Source organism: Suricata suricatta, chromosome 3, assembly GCF_006229205.1.
Source record: "Suricata suricatta isolate VVHF042 chromosome 3, meerkat_22Aug2017_6uvM2_HiC, whole genome shotgun sequence".
NCBI lineage: Eukaryota > Metazoa > Chordata > Mammalia > Carnivora > Herpestidae > Suricata > Suricata suricatta.
This window is the reverse complement of record NC_043702.1, coordinates 136,663,879-136,680,799: the sequence shown is the minus strand read 5'-3', so window position 1 is coordinate 136,680,799 and position 16,921 is coordinate 136,663,879. Positions and strand designations below refer to the sequence as shown.

General features: G+C 41.9%; 1 protein-coding gene across 1 annotated transcript in view; it reads left to right on the top strand.

The window, feature by feature from the left end:
* Window positions 1–16,921, top strand: part of CENPF (centromere protein F) — a 55,701-nt gene that overhangs the window by 25,518 nt on the left and 13,262 nt on the right. Inside the window, exons 11-14 of the mRNA XM_029935278.1 lie at window positions 3,096–3,231; window positions 5,814–9,202; window positions 10,959–13,808; window positions 15,267–15,419. Of these exons, the coding sequence (XP_029791138.1) occupies window positions 3,096–3,231; window positions 5,814–9,202; window positions 10,959–13,808; window positions 15,267–15,419 (6,528 nt within the window). The remainder of the gene's footprint in view (window positions 1–3,095; window positions 3,232–5,813; window positions 9,203–10,958; window positions 13,809–15,266; window positions 15,420–16,921) is intronic.

Below are 16,921 nucleotides of genomic sequence, written 5' to 3'. Positions count from 1 at the left end.
TTGCCCGTCCAGGTCTTTTAGCTTTTTCGGTATTGAATTCTGAGTAAGTACAGATGTGCCTCGCGCGCTTAGAGATTTTGGGTGCTAAGAGAATGCAACAGTTGTACTGAAGTTTTCCTCGTCTGCATTTCATAAACAGAAATGCTGCTCACGGTGAGAAAAATATCAGGATAGAAATGTGATTAAATGGCCCAATCAACGGTAAAATTGAGATCTAGTTCAATGTGAAAGGAGGCTTTAGGTAAGCTCTGCACCCCACACCCCAAGGCCAGCCCACTGGCATTCAGGTGAGGCAATAAAATAGCATTGTTTGGTAGCCAAGATGAGGGACCACCTGCCTAAGGACCTTCCTGAGCATGGGGATCTGTATTACACTGGGTTCTCAAAGGAGCTTGGTCCGGCAGACAAGAATGATGAGGTGGGAAGGGGAAAGGAGCTCCCTCTGAATGCATCCTTGCTCGTGGTATAGACTTCACCGCAGCAGGGGACATATTAGGCCCCATTCATGGATGGGATCATGAAATGCCACACAGTATCTGAAATTTGTTTTGTCTGGCCCTAGGAAATGATGCTTCCCTCGCTGCTCCTAAAACGAAGTTGATCTGGGTGGAATTGCTTGCTAAGCTCTAATGCTGGCATGTGGTTATAGGGATTTGTGTTGTGTTTTTCTAGACTCATGCCCAATTTTGCAAACGATTTGAGGACGTAAGAGATGCCTAGGAGAATACGTCCTTGTATGCTGAACTCATTGTTGATAATGAGCTACCCAATCAAGTCTTAAGTGGCTGTGGCCTCACAGAAAACTAATTGCTGATGGATGGCAGCCTACAGAACCATTTTCAGATGTTCATTTTCCAAATTTGGGCCTTTTGAAATTCTTGGGTTGGTCATAGCCATAGTATTATAAGCCTGCTGGGTCCCAGGATTGGCTGAACATTTTGTTAGAAACAAATATTTATGGAGCTAATGCCAGAAGAGAGAAAGACATGTTAATCTTTCCAGTGAGCTTACTGTTCATTTAAATGTCCCCAGTTATGGACAGAGATGGATAGAGACATACAGGCCTCAGTTGCCCCTTTCCTTCTCTTTTCTCCTTCTTTTTACCTTGTTTTATCCTCTATTGGGGATGCCCTCAGCTTTGCACACAGCATCTTCTTGTGGACACCATTCGAATTGATTGATTTTTTAGGGTAAGCAAATACTGCCCAGTAAACAAGTTGCCCAGCAAAAATGCAAAGTCAACCCAGGTGGCGAAACTCTAGTTACTTTTTTACGTTGAACTCATTCAGCTTATCTTAGCACGGATCACACAGATCTAGCCACTGTCAAATTTGGGGAAGAAATGTTAAATAACAATGCTCCATTACCCCCGTTAAAGTGCTTTAAGGTAGTTTTCCTTTCGCATCTGTGATCTCATTTGAGTGGTGATTATTCTGAGCCCGGAGAGCAAACAAGCAATGATAATTTCTGTAGATTAATGACACTCGTTCAAGTCCTCAACATCAGTGCACCTTCATGGTCACTCTTGACCAAATGTAACACTGACTGGTGCGAGTGTTGGCCTCTCAGCCTTGAGATAGTCGGAGCCGCCCATCAGCCCCTATTGATCTCTTAATTTGATAGAGCGTCGGTTTAGCTCATGGAAGGGAAGGCAGGATTGGGACAAGAGAGCCAGAGGAGCATAACTCCAACAGGCTCTGTCTTGTTCTGAAGATGAAATGAACATATATGCACGAACACAGCAGCTGCCAGCAAGTTTTCAAGTACCCTCCACTAGCCAGATTCTCCCTCTTCTTGAATTTGGCTTTGCTGCCTGGGTACCCATCTGCTGGTAGTAACCAGACTGATAATTGAAGGCAACTTTCCAGCACAGCCTTGCCAAGGCCATCTGTTTTCTAACAGTGCTGTGGGGTTTTGGAGGATGGGTCTTAATTGTTTCTTTAAGATTCAAAAATTCCCCCTTCTTCTCAGAGGGGTATTTTTGAAGTGCAATTCAAAAACAAAAAAAAGGTAGCCTTATGAAATATTTTTCTCCCTAAGGACGAGAGGCACTTTGTTCTGTTGGTTTGTAACAATGTATGTCGATTCCCTGTGGTCCAGAGGGTGGCATATAATATAGGTCCAGATACTCATCAGCGATAATCACTGGCGGGTGAAAAACAGATTGAGGAATATGAACAGAGGATTTATTAGATTGATTGTGCAAGTCTTACGTGGTTGGTAAGCAGTAGCATTTTTATTTGGCATGTAAGTAAACATTGCTTGGTTTTAAGATTCAAAAATAGGCCCCTCTCTGTAGTCATAGAATGGATATGCATATGAGTCTGCTACTGTTTCGTGTGGCTCCTTCCCCTACTCAGGTGCCCAGAGACCAGATTCCCCTATGTAGAGTTCATTCTTCCTTCCATGTACTTGGCCTCTGATTTCCCATAGCACGCTCCACCTCTTTGTAGTCTGTAGCACATCCTGGTGTGAACTAAGTGATTAGTATCAAATCCAACCCACACGGCCAGGGGAGACTTTCCCTGAGGGTGGAAGACTTGTCTTATTTATAGTTGTGTCTTCGATAGCACCCTTTCCAGTATCTTGCACACTGCCAATTTTCTTAGTAAACACTTAATGCTCATAAATAAAGACATCCTCATTAGAGTGAGCCTTAAGATGGTTTTCCAGTGAAAAGCAAAAGATTGGTCATGTGAATATTTGGTTCGTTAGCATATCAGCTCTCTGCAAAGTTGTATTGGATCATTCAGGTATGATAGGAACTTGGAGCTTGTGTCTTTGAGGATCTTCTAAGCAGGATTCTCCTTTTGAGGTAACTCTTTAGCAAGCATGGGGACATCCAGAAAGTTCAAAGAGGTCTGTTTCTTTGAAGGAAAAAGATTATTGTCAGTTTTGGGTTTTGTGGGTTTGTTTTGAGTTCTATTCATAAAATCGTCTGATTGAAGTAAGAATGTCTAACTTCATTAGGTGCACAAAGGGAAAGTGCAGTTCCTCCCCAGTGGGGTACACAGATGGTCCCGTTTGGGACCCATATATGGCAGAAACCATAGCTTGAGTGGTTTTGATTATAACCAATTAAATGTGTGCTTCAGGAAGCGAAGAAGGAGAACAGCCTCCTTAAGAGCCAGTCTGAGCAAAGGGCCAGAGAAGTCTGCCGCCTGGAGGAGGAACTGAGGAAGGCCGGACAGAGTTTGAGTCAGAGCCAGAGTTTTGCTGACGAAATGAGGGGTAAGTACACTTAGCATTTGAAGTTCTTTTTTTTTTTTTTTTAAAGTTTATTTATTTATTTGAGAGAGAGAGAGAGTACGTACACGTGGGTGAGCCGGGGGAGGGACCAAGAAAGGAGAGAGCATCCCAAGCAGGCTCTGCACTGCCAGCACAGAGCCTGACGTGGGGCTCAAATTCGCAAACCAAGAGATCATGACCTGAGCCGAAATCAAGAGCCAGATGCTTATAATTGACTGAGCCTCCCCAGTGCACCCGTGGAGTTATTTTTCTAAGCTGATGTCCCATGAGGGAGGATGGATGGCTTTAGAAATGTTTTTCAGTTTTCCCACGTATCCTGCCAGAAAGATGTCTGCCGCTCATGTGGAGTAAGTTTTCTGTCTCCCACTTTTTAGTGTCAGAGTGATAGTTGGGCACTTTTTTATTGGAACACATTGAGTCCCAAACTGCGTGGTTTTTCAGCACTTTGAAACCAGAAGGGTAAATGTTCTCCACACAAAAGTAAATTGTCAGTGCTGTCTCTTACCCCAGAGTGTTATTTTTGGGGGCCTCAAGTGTGTTTGTTCGCTTTATTCAGACAACTCATCTTCTCGCTCAATAATTCCCAGATGATGGAAAAATCCTATATTCAGTGCATGTTTTCCCAGCTCCTAATGACCATTGTTTTTTGATGACTTACTTGACTGAGTGATTTTATTCCCTCACTTTCTGTATAGACAAGGGATTATGCTGCACATCCACCATCTCACATTTATTTGTACATACCGTTATGTCTTTTACTTACATTAATTTTCTCAGCTGGGGTGTTTACACCTCTAGGATTTCTTTCAACCTGCCCTTTGAAATATGTGTCGCACTTCTGTGTGACTATTTTCTCATTTATTTATGTATTTGTTTATTTAAAATGTTGATTTAGGGGCGACTAGGTGGCTGTCAGTTGACCATCTGATTTCTGCTGAGGTCATGAGTTTGAGCCCCATGTCAGACTCTGTGCTGACAGCTCAGAGCCTGCAGCCTGCTTTGGATTCTGTGTCTCCCTCTCTGTCTGCCCCTCCCCTGCTCTTTCTCTCTCTCAAAAATAAATAAACATTAAAAATTTCAGGAAAAAAATGTTTATTTTGAGAGAGGGAGGGAGAGAGAGAATCCCAAGCGGGTACCCCAGTGTCCAGCAGAGCCCAGCACAGGGCTCCATCTCATGAACCGTGAGATCACGACCTGAACTGAAATCAGGAGTTGGATGCCCAACCAACTGAGCCACCCAGGCACCTTGACTAATTTTCTCTTTTAAATTGTGATTGCCCTCAAAAGGCTTTCAATTCTTCCACAACAGTGGGTAAAAATGTCCATTTTCATGTTTCTTGAAAGAAAACTGTAAGAAAAGGAAAGGTGAGGGCATTTCTCAGTGTTGGACACCAGTGTCATTGTTTGGGGTCCTCACAAATGAAGTGGAATGAGAGCCTTATGGTGCTGTCTTCATGAGCCGTCAACTCTCAGTAGGTAGACTGAGATGAAACGGGCTAAAACTAGTAATTGTTTTCCCTTGCATCTAACAACTGACTTTATACTACATGCTAGCTTTCTCTTCTACTATTGAGATTCTCAGCGTTTATTCTTCCTCAGCGTCCTTGAACATGAAGCCTTCCCATCACTTGGAATGAATGCTCTGGAATGAGTGCTTTGAATGAAAGCACTGCCATTATTGCCAACCAGGAGGGGCCTGTGGGTAGATGTGAGTTTCTAGGCAGAAAACAGGGTGGCAGTGGAGTTTGGAAAACCTTCTGTGTGATTCTCCTCCTCATAGATGCTTACCGTGAGGGGCTGGGATGTGGCTGACATTGTTTTTCAACACTGCTCACGTAGAGGCCTTGAGAAGTGCTGATATATAGCACTGTCTACTCTTCTGTACTATGCCTATGGATTTTTGGCTAAAATGGTGGAATAGTTATTCACTTTTCTGGAAAATGAGAATTATTCTATAGTGAAGTAAGCAATTTCCATTTGATGCTGCTCTTCTCACAGCTTTCTTTCGATAAACATTTCAGAAGGGGAAAAATTCACATATACATAAACACATACAAAGAAAAAGAAGTTTCAAGTACTTAAGAAAATAACCCCCTGCTATTTTATGCAACAACACTTTGCCAAGCTGCTTAGAAAGAAGACGAACAAATGTATTACGTCCTTACAAGGACCATTTCCTCACTTGTCTTTATGCAATCTCAGATAATTATCAGGTGATCTACTCTCCAGGAGATACCCAGACAATAATGCCAATTTTTATAGGGCTTGAGATGCTGTTAGTTTGTATGCATTTTGTTTTTTTAAGTTTATTTATTTATTTTTGAGAAAGAAGCCAGTCAGGCTCTGTGCTGTGAGCGCAGATTCTGATTCTGACGCACGGCTCCATCTCACGAGCAGTGAGATCATGATCTGAGCCAAAATCAAGAGTTGGACTCTTAACCAACTGAGCCACCCAGGCGCCCCTTATTTCAATTTTTTTTAATGGTTTGGAATTCTTGTAGAATAAATAAATATTTATTAAAAACATAACAACTTAAAACTTAAAAAAAATTTTTTTTTTCTAGCTAAGAATGCCTCTCAGGAAACCATGTTAAGAGAGCTTCAAGAAAAAATCAATCAGCAAGAGAATTCCTTGACTTTAGAGAAACTGAAGCTTGCCTTGGCCGATCTGGAAAAGCAGCGAGATTGTTCGCAAGACCTTTTGAAGAAAAGGGAACATCACATTGAACAACTGAACGAGAAGTTAAGCAAAACAGAGAAAGAGTCCGAGGCTCTGCTGATTGCTTTGGAGTTAAAAAAGAAAGAATATGAAGAATTGAAAGAAGAAGAGACTCTCTTTGTTCATTGGAAACGTGAAAAAGAACAGCTTCTAAGTCAGCTGGAATCAGAGAAGGGAAGCTTGCAGAGTAAACTTCATCACCTGGAAACTTGTCTCAAGACACAACAAATAAAAAGTCACGAATACAATGAGAAAGTAAGAACACTGGAGATGGAAAGCGAAAATCTGAATGTTGAGATCAGAAACCTTCACAATGTGATAGACGGCAAGACGGTGGAGGTGGAGACACAGAAACAAGCCTATGTAGAACTACAGCAGAAAGCCGAGCTCTCGGATCAGAAACATAAGAAGGAAGTAGAAAATATGTGCCTGAAAATGTCTCAGCTTACTGGGCAAGTTGAAGATCTAGAACACAAGCTTCAGTTAGTGTCAAGTGAAGTATCAGACAGAGACCAGCGTTACCAGGACTTGTGTGCTGAATATGAGAGCCTCCGGGATCTGCTAAAATCCAAAGGGGTTTCTCCAGTGACAAATGAAGCTCATCCTAGAAGTCTTTTGGCCTTCGAAGAACAGTCTGCAATGAATAACTCCTTTGCGAATATATTTGGAGAACAAAGAAGCACGCCTTCAGGAAGGAGCAGATGTCGTTTAGAAGCAGACCATAGTCCAGAAAGTTCAGCCATCTTACAAAATCGAGTCATTTCTCTTGAGTTTTCATTAGAGTCTCAAAAGCAGATGAACTCAGACCTGCAAAAGCAGTGTGAAGAGTTGGTGCAAATCAGAGGCGAAATAGAGGATAATCTCACCAAAGCAGAGCAGATGCATCAAAGTTTTGTGGCCGAAACAAGCCAACGCATTAATAAGTTACAAGAAGACACTTCTGTTCATCAGAATGCCTTTGCTGAAACTTTAGTTGCCCTGGAGAACAAGGAAAGAGAGTTCCAACTTTTGAATGAAAAATTAGAAACAGAGCAAGCAGAGATTCAAGAGTTAAAAAAGAGCAACCATTTACTTCAAGAATCTCTAAAGGAGCTACAACTTTTGTCTGAAAGCCTGAGCTCAGAGAAGAAGGAAATGAGTGCTGCCCTTTCTCTAAACAGAAAAGAAATCGAAGAGCTGACCCGAGAGAATGAGACCCTCAAGGAAATCAATGCAACCTTAAGCCAAGAGAAGATTAACTTACTCCAAAAAAGTGAGAGTTTTTCAAACTGTATAGACGAAAGAGACAAAAGCATTTCAGAGTTATCCAATCAGTACCAGCAAGAAAGACTTATTTTACTACAAAGATGTGAAGAAGCAGGATGTGCACTTGAGGATCTTAGTGAAAAATATAAAGCAGCTCAAGAAAAGAACTCTGAATTAGAATGCTTGCTAAGTGATTGCACCAGTGCTTGTGAAAATAGAAAACATGAACTGGAACACCTAAAGGAGACATTTGCACAGGAACGCCAAGCATTTGTAACAAAATTAGCATTTGCCGAAGAAAGAAACCAGAATCTAATCCTAGAGCTGGAGGCAGTGCGGCATGATCTGAGATCAGAGATTGCGGATATCCAAAACAATTCCAAGAGCGAGGCAGACTGTTTAAAGCAAGAAATCATGACCTTAAAGGAAGAACAGAGTAAGATGCAAAAGGAACTTAATGCTCTGTTACAAGAGAATGAGCACCTGATGACCTTAACGGAGACGAAACAAGAGCATCGGATTCTAGAATCAGAACCAATTAGCGACTCTGTGAAGGGAGAGAGTGACATAAATGAATGTCATGTTCAGCTTCCCATGGATCTTGAAGTCGAAGATCCCTCTCTCGACTGTGACAGTGCACAGTTGGTACAATCAGGAGCTAAGATAAGAAAGAGGGAATTCAAACTTGAGGAAAGTGAGGAGAAGGAGTGCCTACAGACAATTAGAATAGAATTAGACATGGGAAATGTGGGACAAGACACTCAGTCGCAAGAACTTAGTGGCCCCGAAGAATGCGCCGTGGACACAGGAGGAAAGCATATTTCTGTGCTTCATGAGTTGTCAACAAGTCAGAATGACAATGTGCATCTGCAGTGCTCTCTTCAAATGGCAATGCACAAGCTGAATGAGCTAGAGAAAATTTGTGAAACGCTGCAGGTTGAAAAGCTCGAGCTAATAACTGAGCTCAATGACTCAAGATCAGAATATATCACAGCAACTAGTAAAATGGCAGAAGAGGTGGGCAAACTAGTAAATGAAGTTAAAATACTAAATGATGAACACGGACTTCTCCAAGGCGAGTTAGTGAAAGAATTGGTAGAAGATAAACTTGGTGAACAACAAAATGAGCAGAAATTTGTGTCCTTAAATCCTTTGGATGACAGTAATTGCTATGAGCACTTGACACTGTCAAACAAAGAAGTTCAAATGCACTTCGCTAAGTTACAAGAGAAACTTTCATCTTTACAAAGCGAACACAAAATTTTACATGATCAGCACTATCATATGAGCTCTAAGATGTCAGAGCTACAGTCTTATGTGGACACATTAAAGGCTGAAAATTCGGTCTTGTCAACAAGTCTGAGAACGTTCCAAGGTGACTTGGTAAAGGAAGAGATGCCAGTACCCCAGGAAGGGCATTTCCTGTCATTGTCATTCTCTCATATGACTGACAGCCCTGGTCTTACAAGTTTGGGAGAATCCTCTTTTTACAAAGATCTTTTAGACCAGTCAGGGGAAACATCTCTTTTGAATAATTTAGTCGGGAATATTTCGGCAAACCAGTCTAACGTAGAAGAAGGATCTTGCTGCAGTCTGGAGGAGGAGAATCCGACCAAGAAAAAGATTCTGTCTACCCCAGTGAAGAGCATTGAAGAACTTGAGATCCTCTGTCAGATGTACCTGCAATCCCTCAGAAAGCTAGAGGACAAAATTGAAAGTCAGGAGATTATGAAAAATAAGGAAATTGAAGAGCTTGAGCAGTTATTAAGTTCTGAAAGGAAAGAGCTTGACTGTCTTAGGAAGCAGTATTTGTCAGAAAATGAACAGTGGCAACAGAAGCTGACAAGTGTGACCGTGGAGATGGAGTCCAAGTTGGCAGCAGAAAAGAAACAGACTGAACACCTGTCACTTGAGCTCGAAGTCGCCCGACTTCAGTTACAGGGTCTGGACTTAAGTTCACGGTCCTTGCTCAGCATCGACATAGAAGATGTAAGTACATGGGATTTACATGCCCTTTTGTTAGTGACATGCCCAGTAGGTGCTCAGTAAACGTTTGTGGAATTGAAATCTACACTGAATTGAACTTAAAATATTTTTAGAGCTAGGGGCGCCTGGGTGACTCAGTTGAGTGTCCGACTTCGGCTCAGGTCATGATCTCACAGTCCATGGGTTCGAGCCCCACATCGGGCTCTGTGCTGACAGCTTGGAGCCTGGAGTCTGCTTCAGATTCTGTGTCTTCCTCTCTCTCTACCCCTACCCCACTCGTGCTCTGTCTCTTTCTGTCTCAAAAATAAATACACGTTAAAAAATATATATATATTTTTAGAGCTAAAGGGTATAAAAACAAAATATACCAAATTTTTTGTTTTCATTTTAATTTTCTTTAATGTTTATTAATTTTTGAGAGAGAGACAGAGGGTGAGAGCGAGGGGGGCAGAGAGCGAGGGAGACACAGAACTGGAAGCAGGCTCCAGGCTCTGAGCTGTTAGCACAGAGCCCGATGTAGGGCTCAAACTCATAAACCACGACATCAAGACCTGAGCTGAAGTCAGACGCTCAACTGACTGAGCTACCCAGACACCCCTTGTTTTTTTTTTTTTTTTCCTTTAAACAAACCACAACTTTAGGAAAACGAGTAAACCTGATTGTGGAGCAATGGTGGTGGTAGTGGGGAAGATGTAAATTTCTGTAGTGATTATACGTAAACATATATATGGGAAATTAGTAAAGATGTTTTTAAAAGTCTCCTGGAAAAAAATTACTATTACGGAGTCAGAAAGTCATCTTTAGGACTTATATGTGTTTTCACTGTTTGTGAGTTAATAAACCACACTTAAATTAGAGCTAATGGATGACAATGTGATAGGAATTTTATATTTTCTTACCCTTTTCAGACTATTTTAATGTTACAGAGTTAAAGTCATAAAACCCAATGCAGGAGCTTATTACATACTACTGAATAATTCTCATAACAACTTGATGCAAATCTATGATTTGTTATCAGTCATTTAAATAACCATCTCTTTCTTTACAGAATATGAAATTGTTTAGCTATAACTTCGTCCTTTCTAGTCTACTAGCTAGCCTAGTAATGGCGTAGAGCTGACAAGTCTCACCTGAGTCCCTCGGTACTGTAGGGAAGCCAAGTGGTATGGTGGCAGCCATAGGGGTCACAGCAGCAGATCCTCAGTTTACAGATGAGAAGAAGGTGAAGTCCAATCAGGGGATTCATCCAAGAATATAGATAGTAAGTGCCAGCTCTGTGATTAAGTCCTTGGGCTGCAGAACTGGTCATGAAACCTCTCAGTGAAGAATATCGTAAATCATAAATACTGAAGATGGAAGCTGAACATTTTATGAGGAATTTGTTAGCTTGTTGATAATCACAAAACTAAATTTTATATTTAGGCTACCAAGAACATTGCTAGCAAGAAACAAATTATGAAATTTTAATGTGTTGCAATTTAGATCAAATAACTGATCCAAAGGGCTTATCTCTATGATAAATACCCTACCCAGTGCCTTGCCTGGGGAGAACACCTATTGAATGTTTGTTCAATTGCATCAGATATTTGGATGGAGAGAGGAGAATGGGATGGGAAATAATGCCATTTGAAGAGGTGTGTGTAGCAGAGGCCACTTATTTATTTAATTAAATAATAATTAATAATAATTAAATCTACTTATTCTATTCTTATTCCTCCTGAAAGTTAAAGTGAATTCTCTTTGTATATTACATCTACAGGCTCTCCGGGCTGGAGACAATAACTGTGACATAAAAGAGTTGGAAGAACATACTTTGGAAGCTAAAGAGAGCACACCAGAGCATGACTTTCATCAGATTTGTGAGAAGGGGATTCAGCAGAACCTTGGTGTAGAGATGGGGAAAATAGCCGAGACAGATGCAGCCAGATCCACAGGAGAATGGTCTAGGGAACAGTCTCTGGAAACCAGTTACGAGACCCCAGTAGAAGACAAAACCCCGGGCTGTTCAGAACGTATTGCTCAGTTGTCTCTTTCTGACCCTAATGCTCTAGGACCTATGGATTTCCTGGAGAATCAGGTCACCATTCAGAATCTCCAGCTTCAGGTTAAAGAGACATCAAATGAGAATTTGAGGTTACTTCACGTCCTAGAGGAACGTGACAAAAAAGTTGAAAGTTTGCTAAATGAAATAAAAGAGTTAGACTCAAAACTCAATTTACAGGAAGCACAGCTAGCCGCCAAGATGGAAGCATGTATAGAATTAGAAAAAATAGTTGAGGAACTTAAGGAAGAGAAATCAAATTTAAGTGAAAGACTGGGGTCCTTTCCTTGTGACAACCAGGAGTTACACCAGAGAACAGAGAGTTTGGAAGGCCTCAGTTCCAATTTAGAAGTAGGCACAGATAAATTGTCACATGAAGTTATTGAAGATCATGTAGCCACAGTGAACATCAACTGGAGAGAGCGATTTCTTGATGTGGAAAATGAGCTCAAGAGGATCAAATCTGAGAAAGGTAGCATTGAGCACCACGCACTTTCTGTGGAAGCTGCCTTAGAGACGGTTCAGACGGAGAAGCTATATTTAGAACAAGACAATGAAAATAAGCAGAAAGTGATAGCCCATCTTGAAGAGGAACTCTCTGTGGTCACCAGCGAGAGAAACCAGCTTCATGGAGAATTAGATACTTTGTCAAAAGAAAATAAAGAACTGGATCTGTTGTCTGAAAAGATGAAGCAGAAAATACAAGAGCTTGAGTCTCATCCAGATGAATGTCTGCAGCCCATTGACAAGGCTGGCACTGAGGTAAAGGACCAAACACAGGTCCCTGAGACACTATCCTCCAATGTAAGTGAGCTGTTGGAAGAGAACGCTCGTCTCCAGGAGCAGCTGCAGAGTTTGGAAAAGGACTCACAGGCCCTGTCTTTGGTAAAAAGTGAGTTGCAAATCCAAATCGAGCAACTAAATAAAGAAAAAGAATCACTTGCAAGGGAATCTGAAAGGCTGCAGACCAGACTGAGTGAATTGGAACATGAAAAACTGACTGTCTCCAAGTCCTTGGAGAATGCACTGATGGAAAAGGGTGAGGTTGCGGTGAGGCTGAGCTCAACGCAGGAGGAAGTGTGCCAGCTAAGAAAAGGCATCGAGAAGCTGAGGGTCCGCATTGAAGCTGACGAAAAGAAGCAGCTTCACGTCTTGGAGAAACTGAGAGTGAGCGAGCGTAAGACCGATTCACTTCAGGATAAAGTCGAGAATCTTGAAAGAGAACTACAGATGTCAGAGGAAAACCAGGAGCTGGTGATTCTTGATGCTGAGAATTCTAAAGCAGAGGTGGAGACCCTAAGGACACAAATTGAATTGATGGCCAAAAGCCTGAAAGATTTGGAATTAGACCTTGCCACAGTAAGGCTCGAAAAAGAAAATCTGATGAAACAACTAAAAGAAAAACAGGGTCAAGTATCTGAATTAGATACATTACTCTCTACATGCAAAGGTCTATTAGAAGAAAAGGAGAAAGAAAAAATAGAGCTCAAAGAAGAATCTAAAGCTGCATTGGAGATGCTCCAAACACAACTGAAAGAGCTAAATGAGGAAGTCGCAGTCCTGTGCGATGACCAAGAAATCCAGAAGGTCAAAGAACAGAGTCTGGACTCCTCGGTGCCGGAAATACATCTTCTGAGAAACAGCATTGAAAAGCTGAAAGTCCGCCTCGAGGCTGAGGAAAAGGAGCAGCTCCAGGTCTTAGAGAAACTGAAGGAAAGTGCACTTCACGCCGACTTGCTTAAGAATAGAGTGGAGAGCCTTGAAAGAGAACTAGAGCTATCCAGGAAAGACCAAGAGCGTGTGGTTCTGGAGGCTGAGAATTCCAAAGCTGAGGTAGGGACCCTGAAAGCAAAAATAGAGGAGACGGCCCAAAACCTGAGAGACTTGGAATTAGATCTGGTCCATATGAGGTCAGAAAAAGAAAACATGACCAAAGAATTACAGAAAGAGCAAGGACGAGTATCTGAATTAGAAATGCTTAATTCTTCATTTGAAAACCTATTGCAAGAAAAAGAGCAAGAAAAAGTACAGATGAGAGAAGATTCTAAGATGGCAGTGGAAATGCTTCAAACACAACTAAAAGAGCTAACTGAGAAAGTGGCCGCCTTGTGTCATGACCAAGACACCTGGAAGGCCCAAGAACAGAATCTTAGCTGTCAAGTAGATGCTCTTGAACACGAGAAAGCTCAGTTGCTACAAAACCTTGACGAGGTCAAGAGCAGTTACATTAATTTGCAGTCTTCTGCCAATAGCCTCATTCAGCAGGTAGAAGATGGCAAACAGAAGCTAGAGAAGAAGGATGAGGAAATCAGCATCCTGAAAAATCAGGTTCAGGACCAGGAGCAGCTCATCTCTAAACTGTCCCAGGCAGAAGAAGAACAGCAACTTTGGAAGAAGCAAAAAGGGGAACTGGAAAATGTGACGGTGGACTTGGAGCAGAGGGTCCAGCTGCTGCAATCCAAAAATGACACTTTGCAGGGCACCCTAGAAACGCTGCAGAATTCTTACAGGGATCTGGAGAAAGAGCTTGAGCTAACAAAAATGGAAAACATGTCCTTTGTTGAAAAAGTAAGTAGTTTAATCTATGCATGAACATGTAGCCATGAGGGATGGAGACCATTGTATACCGTATTTCCTCCTGGACAGTGTTTTTGGTACAGGACCAGACTCTTACAGAGTTTTTATGTTTCTAGGGCCTTGAACTCTGGGGACACTGAATTTTTTCCAGCAGTAGTGACTGCTTTTGCATACATTTACATGGGACATGTCTGTGGATTAGCCCAGCTTTTCCCTGTGGCACCTGGACACAGGAGAAGCTTAGGGTCAGGCATAGTTCTGGTTCTGATTATAATTCTTTTTCTTAGAGTCCATCAGAGTACTAGCTTCCCAGTACCCCACTGGGAGCTACTGCCAAGCCGACTATAACCAATACTAGTTAGGCCCCTGCCCTGCCTTTTTGCCTTTACAAGAAAGTACTATTAAAGGTCCTGATAGAGGGGCACCTGGGTGCCTCAGTTGGTTAAGCATTCGACTTCAGCTCAGGTCATGATCTCACGGCTGGTGAGTTTGAGCCCCACATCGGGCTCTGTGCTGACAGCTCAGAGCCTAGAGCCTGCTACAGATTCTGTGTCTGCCTCTCGCTCTGCCCCTCCCCACTCATGCTCTGTCTCTCTCTCAAGAATAAATAAACATTTAAAAAAAGGTTTTTTTAAAGGTACTGATATAATTGTAATGAACAGAACCCACATGCCTTCCAGGGTATGTCTGGGGGATTTTGTTGTTTTAGCCCCTCTTCTATCTTCTCTTTGTGCAACCTACTGTTTTGCTAGCTGATGGCTAAAGGGAAAATCTGCCATCAGGGGGCTCAATTATTAATGAAAAATTAGAGGTTTGCCCTGTAGGCTTACTTACTGATCTAGGAAAGCGGTTGCTTCAAATTCAGGTTTTACTGGACAAATATTAAAGGTAAAAAGGAGTGTCCAAAAAATGGGATCAATCATGACACTAAGATTTTTCAGGAATTTAAAGTTTTGATACAGCTTGCAAGAGATGGCAATTATGATAGAGATAATTTGGCAAATTCTGCCAGGCTGTTTCAATGCCGAGGGGCAATTGCAAACGATAGGGCTTTAACTGGTTTTAGCTAATCATAGGCATGTTTCTTGAAGATTAGTGTGGCATCAGAGGATTAGTGCAGATCCCAGGACTGATAAAAGTATAAGACAATACCTCATACAATGGTCCCTAATGTTGATGTTTAATACAAATTAATACCCTTACAAAGGATTGTGAGACATAGTAATATTATATTTCCTTGTCATCGCTCTCCTTATTGCTGTCTTTTTATTAAGTATTGGCTGAGAAGAAATGTCAAGCTTGCCAGTAGGTTGTAAGGAAGGTAGTTGAGTGGATTAGTAGAGGGAAGATTAGCCAGGTTCCACTTTGTTATTGAGGGTGGAAGGGAATGTTATGATGTGCTGTATCAGAGTGATACAAAGCAGATCCTAACGAAGGATGAAATTTCAGGTAAACACAATGACTAGGAAGGAAACTGAGCTGCGGAGGGAAATGCACGAGATGGCCCAGAAAACAGCAGACTTGAAAGAAGAATTTGTCGGGGAGAGAAATAGGCTGACTCAAGAATTAACTAAAATGTCAGAAGAAATAAAGAGCAGTCAGGTAAGTTTCTCTATGACACGGCTCACAACACTGAGTATTCAGTGTGCACACTCTTCCTTGTTTCTTTTCGTAAGAGCCGCAACATACCAAGCTCTTTTAGCTTTTGAAAAAAACAAAGTCAGCACTAACGTCCTGATCAGTCTTGCAGTCCATCAACTTCACCCTGCAGCCCTTGTCAGGGCCCAGAAGAAGCCCTGAGAGGCCTCGGAGTGCATGAAAATGCCCGTCACGGAGCCCAAATATTTTCTCCTAGGAGGTGGCCCTTGTAACTACGTTAACTCCCATCAGAAATAGATTTCATGTAGCTTTCAGCAGGTTTATCTGCTTTTCCAGCCTGCCTCGGATTAGGAGCCAGAATGTTGCTAGAGACAGATGCACTGATCTTGCTAAGAACTAAGTAACAGAAAGTCACAGTGAAATGTGAAGCTGGAGCAGTCTTGGGATGTTATTTTAGGCGAGGGTTAATGTGGCAGATTTATAGCATCTGGGTTGCCATTCCCCACGGCTGTTTCCATGGCAGACCTTGCCGACTCAGTGCCCTCCACTTCTGAATCTCTTAACACCGAGTCCTAGGTCGCATCCTCCGTGCACGCAGAGCCGGCAGATGCCGTGACACCTGTCTGCCAAACCTAGTTAAACGGTAAACACTCGTATATTTCATCCCCAGGTAGTACTTAGAAAAGGGAACAAAACAACGTTATGATTATGACTCCAAACAATCAGAAAGGGTTGAAAGGATGTTTGAAAGGCCTGCACTTTAATCTAAAGTACAGTATTTAAACCTTTCCTAAATCAAAAAGGTTTGGCATTTAATCTCAGCAGTTGACTCATAGAACTTTCTGGCAATGCTGAGTGGAAGGAGTCTGTACAAATGCTACTTGAGTGCTGCACCTGCTGGAATTTCCTTTGGTACTGAAGCAGCTTGGGAGGATCCCAACTATGTTGTTATGTGAACCTAGTTTATAGGCTCTACTAAAAGGAAATGTTAGGTGTTTAGCCTCAAGTCCATACCTATGAATGTGTCCGTTTGCAGTGGCTTTATGCATTCTGTAATTAATAAGTGCTCCTAAAGTCAGAGGGGTGAATGTTGAACCATAAGGTCTGTGGTTCGTGTACTCACAGAGCTTACAGTCTAGACACACAATAAATCATTAAGTAGGAGATGCATAAGGCAATCATAATCTGTCAAGTGCTATAAAGGAATCACGCAAGATTCTTTACTGCAGAATCTTTGAGAAGTGGGGTGTGTGGGGGTAGAGATCAACCTAATTTAAGTAGGGAGGTCAGAGAACATCACCTGCACGATGAGGAGTCAGCCGCGAGAGGAGCAGCACAGAGGAAGGAACCTTCTAGGTCTAGTGAGTAGTGTGGCCACACTCCAAGGTTAAAAAAAGCTTTGTATTTTTTAGAAATTGAAAGGAAGCCATTGTGAAATAGAAAATGGTATGAAAAAAGACCAGAGAGGAAGGAAGGTTAGGGTAAACAATTAGAATAAAAACCAA